Below are 8,215 nucleotides of genomic sequence, written 5' to 3'. Positions count from 1 at the left end.
AATAGCTTCGAGGTGGGAAAGGGGGGGGGGGGGGAGCACGTGGTCTGCCTATCCACCAATCAGAGCCCTGGGAACACGACTCCTAAGTCTTGCAGGACAGTTCAGCCAGGTGCAGGCAGCAGCATCTACCCAGGTTATCAATGCAATGCTGATTTGCATAGACATATGTAACATCTGCTCTTGTTTTTAATATATTGGTGAGGCTGAAGCTTTCATATGTCATTTCAGATGTTTTATCTACTCTTTTGGGACAAAGGGGGTGGGGTGGGTGTGTGTGTGTGGGGGGGGGGGGGGGGGGGGGGAGGTAATCCAACTTTTCCACAATTTATAATGTAACCCAGCACTTTAGCCTTTATTTAATCTATTTTAATATGATGCAGACAATAACATTGCATATGATTGCATTGCAGGCTGCTAAACCAGCCAATCAGAATGTAGGTCTTATTTATTAATGCTTTAGCTTGGCTTGGGGTTGAGGAGGGGTGGGGGGTCCACTGTAATTACATATCCAGAGGGTAATTCCTATCACTCGATTATTTTATTTTATTTTTTTGGGTTAAATGGATTTTCTTTTTGCATTAAGCAATAATATTTAAATAGAAATCTTGCACGTGTATTTTTCCCCCTTAAATTATATATTATATATTTTCCGTTTGCCTATCAGTGCATGCAATTGTAAAAAAAATAAAAAAATAAATAAAAATACAAAAAAAAATAATAATAAACTGTTATAAAATTACCTTTTACCTTAAAAACCCAATATTGGATTACAAAGTATCATTAATAAACGAAACCGATGCAAAAGAGATACATTTTAAAACTTTGTGTATATACAAACACAACACACAATAGGATAAAACTAAAAGACACAAAGGATTTTATTTGTAAACATAACACAGTAATGTAATGACACCGATTTGCATTTGAGTTGATGGAACTGATACACCTTGTTGTTGATAGAAGGATCATGTGTATCCCTTTTTTTTCATTTATTTATTTTTATTTTATTTATTTTTAATTTTTTTGCATACAAGTGGCAAAGTCAGTTACCTGTCTTGAGCAGATGGCTGTAATAAATTCATATAGAGGGGAGGGGTGGGGGCATCCCCCCCCCCCCAGAGGGGCTATTGTCTATCCTAAAATTGTTAGTAGTGGGCGGGGCCAGGCTCAGAGGTGCTGTATAAATAGAGGCAGCGAAGCTGCAGCCTTCACACTACCTCGTCCCAGCCCTGAGAGAGCACAGCCTGTCTCTGAGCCATGGCACCTAGCATGATCCTCCCAGAATCTACCACCCACAGCTACCAACCCAAGCCTGGCAAGAAAAGCAAAGAAGCCAGCGAGCTGAGGAAGGTAAGTGCACACCAACAGGCTGGACCACCTCCTATATACTTGTGATTTCTTTTATGATTCCATCATTCATGAGCATGGTAGCATGATTGTAACCAAATATTACATTTTATTTCCAGACCCTCAAACCTCTGATGGAAAAGCGAAGGAGGGCTAGAATTAATGAAAGCCTGAACCAGCTGAAAACACTGATCCTGCCTCTTATTGGAAAAGATGTAAGTGGTATTTTTTTTATTTTTTTATTTAAATATCATCTTCTTCACAATATTAGCTAAATGCAGTATGTAGGTTTTTATTTTTATGTGATGTTGCATTAAAAAAAAAAGCAATCACATAAAACAAATGGATATGTAGGTTTTTATTTGTATGTGATGTTGCATAAAAAAAGGAAACAAATGGAGATCCAAAACATCTCAAATCTATTTAAACATAAATTGCATAATCCATTTTAGTATTATATATTTTGCTAAGAGGATATGGAGGAGCATTACAATATATAATAATATTCATATACATGTATATTAATTATTTCTATTATTAGATAGATAGATAAGCAGTGTCCTTTTATACAAAAAAAAGACTCCGTGAAAATTGTATATGCTATACAAAATACATTTGAAGCCAGAAAATATTAAATAATAGCTTGAGTTAGGGGGACACTTGTATTCTATGGAGTGCCTATCCCTTAGGCAGTTTTTTTTTAAGGTGTAATATTAAAAAATGTGTTTCTTAACCACAATTTTTATGTTTTTGTATTTACAGAATTCCAGATATTCCAAGCTAGAAAAAGCTGATATTCTGGAGATGACTGTTCGATTCCTAAAAGACATCCCTCCAGTTCAAACACAAAGTAAGTGTTAATACTTAATACTTAAGTCTTCATACTGGATAATAATACTACTAATAGCAGTAATAATAATAAAAGTAGTAATAATAAGTAAACAATTATAATAGTAATAATTAGTAATCTTCAGACAAAGTGGGAGCATGCCAATCCTTCAAACCAAAATATTTGTAGCATTTGTGGCTTTACTGTTGTTGTAGAACTATAAGCCACTACCTTATTATATATGGTGGTCAGGGATCAAACCACTAATTTATTATATATGATGGCCAAACATTAAATGACTACCTTATTATATAAGGTGACCAACCAAGCATTAAATGACTACATTATTACATATGGTGGCCGAGCATCAACCCACTACCTTGACATATATGGAGGCCAAGCATCACACCACTGCCTAATTACATATGGTGGCCAAGCATCAAGCATGCCTTATTATATATGATGACTAACCATCAAACTGCTACCTTATGATATATGATGGCCAAGCATTAAACCACTACCTTATTATATATGGTGGCCAAGCATCAAACCACTACCGTAATATATATATGATGGCCAAGCAATAAACCATTACCTTATATGATGGCCAAGCAATAAGCCACTACCTTATTATATATGGTGGCCAAGCATCAAACCACTACCGTAATATATATATGATGGCCAAGCAATAAACCATTACCTTATATGATGGCCAAGCAATAAGCCACTACCTTATTATATATGGTGGCCAAGCATCAAACCGCTACCTTATTATACATGGTGGCACTGGCCAAGCATCAAACCACTACCCTATGTTGGCTAAGCTTCAAACCACTACCTTTATGGTGGCCAAGCTTCCATCTACTACCTTATTATATATGATGACCAAACTTTAGGTTAGTTACTTCTAATCATATGGGTGTATTACAAAGAGTAATGTGGGCTTTTAGTCTATGGCGGGAAATTATCCAGGCTGGTAGGGTGTGATGGCACTAGACAGAAGAGGAAACTGTAGAGCTTTTTTCTAGACAACTAAGCAGTTTTGAATATTCAAGCTTTGGCTGTTGGCTCACATTATGACCATGTTCTTTTTTTTTTCAGACTCTGCAGAGAAATACAGAGAAGGCTACAGAGCTTGCCTAGACCGTCTTAGTGGTATTCTGACTAAAACCAATGTTATTGCTGAAGAAACCAGCAACCGTCTCCTAGAACACCTGAAGAGAAGTCCTGAACTTTGCTGCTTGGACTGCACAAAATCCCCCAACCCCAAGCAGAACAATTCCAGAATCATCCTCCATCTCAGCCCTAGAAGATCAGACTTGTGCTCTTCTCCCAACCAGCCTCCTGCACAAAGGCCTGCCCCCAGCCCACCACAGCCTTCTAGCGCCATCTGGAGGCCATGGTGAAACAGCAAAACAGAGACTTTAAAAAAAAAACAAAAAAAAAAAAACACACACACAAAACAAATTCTACATTGTAATTTATTGCACTGTTTTGTAAATGGTGTCAGCAATACACATCCACTTGTTGCATGGAATTATCCTAGGCAATACACTGTGGGCAATTTAGTCCTCATAAAGGGATTAAAAATAAGGGGGTACAATTTAGACCCTGGTAAACCCAAAGGGTTGTTTAATAAGTAAATGCGATTTGCATTGGGTCATCTTTAACCAGTTGGCTCCAGAAGGGTCCTCTTATAGAGGAAGAACAAAAGCCCCACTGGCAGCTAAAAGGTTAAAGTGACGGGGCTACGTGCAACAAGTATTTGTAAATATGTTTCTAATGCACTTTTTGTTACATTTTTGTTACACAGATTATATTTTTTTCTAAATAAATACAAAATGAACACATTCAACATCTCTTGTTTTTTTATTTTTTTATTCAAATGCATTATAAGTCACGGATATGATTTGGGGTCCCTCTAAAGGGTGTCAGTATTGTACATTCAATTTCGTGAGTGTTATGCTTTTAACAAAAATACAAAATGTATAAAATTTCATAATGTGTGTCTCCATGTCAATGTCCTATCATTATAAAGGCAATTTAACTCTGTTCAGCACGGTATAGCCTTCAGACACAAAGGGTTTGCGAAGTAAATTGTATAATATACAGTATATATATATATATATATATATATATATATATATATATATATATATACCAAATATATTATTTAGTGTCCCATAAGTCACCATACAAAGGGAAAATGGGAAATTGTAGCTAAAGGCTGGAACACACATACCAGGCCGAATATCGACCGGTATAGACCAGTTCAACAGAAACCGTCTGACATTCAGCCTGTTTGTACAGCAGCCTGTCCCAACAGATGCCAGCCTAAAGTCGGCCTTGGTTCTGTCGAACGGGCATGCTGGAAAACCACCTGCCAACCAATATCTGATCAGCACTCACAGTTAACACAATAGCTCAGCGGGGAGATCACCGTACTAACATTGTATACTTAGGCTGGCCATACACGGAGCGAATTTCATTCCTTTTTTCTCAATTCTCACATCAACACAGGCAATGTTGATGCAGGAATTCCTCCTCCCGGGTCATTGTCTTCTCAGTGATTATTGCTAGCAACTATAGCAGTCGCTACTGATGATTGCAAGAGTATCCGGGAAAGGCTGGCTGTACCCAAGTTTATTAATTGACCACCTTTGGTATATTCAGCCTGCCTATTAATGGTATAAATCTCAGGCAGTTCCTGCTGAACTGGCCGAAATTTTGAACCATGTATGGCCAGCCTTAGATCAAGTGTAGTATCTGTTATAAGTGTCCAGTAGGGGTGCTACACCATCATTCTGGCTTTTTGGTGGGAATAGCTGGTTGTATAGTATCCATGCTGGTATGATGGGGGCTCTAAAGGTTGGTGCCAGCTGGATCAGAAACTGGGGTGCCCAGTTCCTTCTGGTTTGAATGAAATGAATTTAAACCATGTATAACTGGCCCTACCTAGTACAGCGAGCCCCTACTTTTTCTTTTTTTTTTTTTTCGTTCAGCCGTTGAATGAAAATAAAAAAACATCCTGTACAAGGCCTAAATGTGTCTTTGTTTACAAAATATTATATATATATATATATATATATATATATATCATATCTTCATATATTATTTACAAAATATTAATAAAAATAATATAGAACAAAATAATAAAAATATAATATAAAATATAATATGAGTTTGTTAATTTTTCCAATGTATGGAAACTTTTGGGACACCCTGTATAATATTTTCTAGATAAATCATTTCAAAAGACTTCAAAATTTGCTGATGGCTTTCACCCGAGCACAATGCTGTCTCAGAGGCCCACTAACAAAAGCCCCTCAGACAACACAATTTGAATTAATGGGACCGTCCACCCAAACTTTGATCTTTTAGTTATAGACGGAGCCCGGTGGGTTGAGTTTGCACCTAGACTCTTAGCTTTTGGTGTATCTAAAACAGGGGTCTCTAAACTTTCAAGGCAAAGGGCCAGTTTACTGTCCTATAGGCTTTAAAGTGGTTGTAAACCCTTACAAACCACTTTGACCTACAGGTAAGCCTAGATTAAGGCTTACCTGTAGGTCCAAGTAATATCTCCTAAACCTATATGGTTTAGGAGATATTTGCCCGAAAACGGGCACCGCTGTCTACGGCGCATGCGACGGATCTGCCGCGCGTGTCGGCTCCCGTGCGCATGCGTGGGAGTGACGTCATCGCGGCTTCGCCGAATGACAGCGGCGGAGCTGCGAGACCCCACCAACAAGATGGATGCGGCGGACTACAGGGGACAGCGGCGACTTCGCTGGCTCCTGTGTCAGGTAAGTGACACATAATGGGCTACTATGCGATGCATAGTAGTCCATTATGCTTTGCCTTTGCAGGGAATGAAAGAGGAAGTAAACTCATCAGGGTTTACTTCCTCTTTAAGGGGGCCAGACAATGTCCAGTGGGAGTAGAAAATGCTCCGGCATCAGTGCCCCATCATTGGTTTTGATGGAAGGAATAGTGCCCCATTGTTGATATCAATGAGAAGAATAGTGCCTCATTGATGGTGTCAGTAGGTAGAACCGGGCCGCAGTTTGGAGACCACTGATCTAAAACCTGTATCATAGTATGCCATGTCTTTTCCACAATTACAGATTTTGTTTATCGGTCCAGATTGGGGTTTTGGGTGTTTCCTTCCACCTGAGTGTGCTCCTGCCCCTTTCCTTACATTCCCTGTAATGTAAAATAACAAAATATCCAGCAGAGATGGTGGGGGTCCCTCATAATTGGAGTGCCATACAGAGATCTCACCATTGCCAATAGAGTCTCCGAGAAATAGAGGGAAAGGTCAGCTCTGCAGCATCTACCAACAACTGGTATATCAGTATGGGTTGGACTGATCCTTTAGCAATGTAAAAAAAAAGACAGAATATGGAGAAATAGGGATTTAGTCCTGCACAAAAATAAAGAAAGCTTCTGATTGTTCAGATTTCATAACCATAGATCTGCCTTTCTCAGTCTTTTGACCACAGAGGAACCCATGGAAAACTTTCCGGTCTCGGGGAACTCTTAATATCTTAAATCTACAACTTATGATACATTAGTATGATGGTCAGTGGGAAGAATGCTCCTTACACTTGTGGTCATTGGATAGCTAATAGATAGCTAAATCTATATTATAGATAGCTAAAAAGATTAATGGTGTCAGCGGGAACTTATCTGAGAGACAAAAATTGCTCCTCCTAACTCCTGGCAACCTCTGGAGGAGCTCTGGTTGAGGACCCTTGCCATAAATGCTAATTTCCTTAAAAAATAAAAAATAAAAAGTAGGGAGTGTCCCTTCAAATCAGAGACATAGGTGTCCATGAGGTGTGTATTGTATATGTAATCAGGGTATAGAAAAGGGGTGGGCAGGAGGGGATGCTGCCTGGGCACTGTGGTATAATGTGAAAAGGGGGGCGCCACAAGGAGATTGAGGGGAGGAGGGAGGAGACTTGTGTTGGGAGAGGGAAGGGGTGGCAGGGGGTGAGAATTGTTCTAGAGATTTGGGAAGATGTGCTAGGAGTGGGGTTTTGTGTTGGGGGGGGGGGGGGGGTGGTTGAGGAGGATTTGTGCTAGGAGGTGGGATTTGCACTAAGATTGGAAATGTTTTTTGGGGGGAGGGGATTTATGCTATTGGGGATGATGGGGGGGTTATTGTGCTAGGAGGTGGGATTTGCGCTAAGATTGGAAATGTTTTTTGGGGGGAGGGGATTTATGCTAGTAGGGATGATAGGGGGGGTTATTGTGCTAGGAGGGGGATTTGGAGTGGGGAGGAAGAGGATTTGTGCTCAGAGGGGAGATTTAAGTGGTAGAGGATTTGTGTTAGGAGATGCTTTCTAACTGGCCTGGCGGCAAAGGAAGAAGGAGGTTGCCACGGCGCATTCTGCTGAAAGTGGGTGACGGCACCTGACAAAAACAGGTACCTGCTCCCCCCCCCCCCCTGAAAGGTGCCAAATATGGCACCAGAGGGGGGAAGGAGGAGGCAGATAAGTGGAGCTTCCACTGTTTGAAAGAAAGTATGTCCCTATATTTTGTTTATTGATTATTCCTGCTGGGTAAATGTTCAGTAAAATCCTTGTTTTCACATACTGTGTAACAGGAACAAGCGTTCCCACTCACGATTTGGTGAGCGTGATTTTCACGCGATTCTGTGTGTTGCGTTTAGGGCAGCCAATTCACTTGAATAGGCTGCCCTATGTGCATTTGTCGCCCAAAGGGAGGTCAATGACCAAATTTTGTCCCTGGGCCAGGTGTGATTTTTCACGCACATTTTGCTGCAATTCTTGTGTGTTTTGCCGTGTGACAATCGCAGCACATTCACACCAAATTTGGGGTGCCATTCGGGATTAAAGGAGAAAAAGTGAAATTATAGTAGCGCCCGGTGTCCAGTAAATACAGGTTTTAAGCCGTTTTATTTGGAGTAACAGCAATAAAATGAGGCCAACGCGTTTCGGAGGAAGAATGACTACCCCTTCATCAGGGGTGCTGTTGAAAGCTATTGAAAGAATGGTCCTGTTGGGGACTGCC

At 40.1% G+C, this 8,215-nt stretch overlaps 1 protein-coding gene across 1 annotated transcript; it reads left to right on the top strand.

Annotated features, from left to right (window-relative positions):
* The first annotated feature begins 1,195 nt into the window (after nucleotides 1-1,195).
* Nucleotides 1,196-4,026, top strand: HES2 (hes family bHLH transcription factor 2). The gene is made up of 4 exons (XM_077458331.1): nucleotides 1,196-1,350; nucleotides 1,467-1,562; nucleotides 2,110-2,197; nucleotides 3,278-4,026. The coding sequence occupies exons 1-4, from the start codon at nucleotides 1,258-1,260 to the stop codon at nucleotides 3,580-3,582; spliced, it is 582 nt and encodes a 193-aa protein (XP_077314457.1). The 5' UTR covers nucleotides 1,196-1,257; the 3' UTR covers nucleotides 3,583-4,026.
* The last annotated feature ends 4,189 nt before the right edge of the window (nucleotides 4,027-8,215 follow it).

This window comes from Lithobates pipiens, unplaced genomic scaffold, assembly GCF_037356315.1.
Source record: "Lithobates pipiens isolate NorthernLeopardFrog02 unplaced genomic scaffold, aLitPip1_a1.2 Scaffold_27, whole genome shotgun sequence".
Taxonomy (NCBI): Eukaryota; Metazoa; Chordata; class Amphibia; order Anura; family Ranidae; genus Lithobates; species Lithobates pipiens.
The sequence above is the reverse complement of the archived record's forward strand: the minus strand, read 5'-3'. Positions and strand labels throughout refer to the sequence as shown.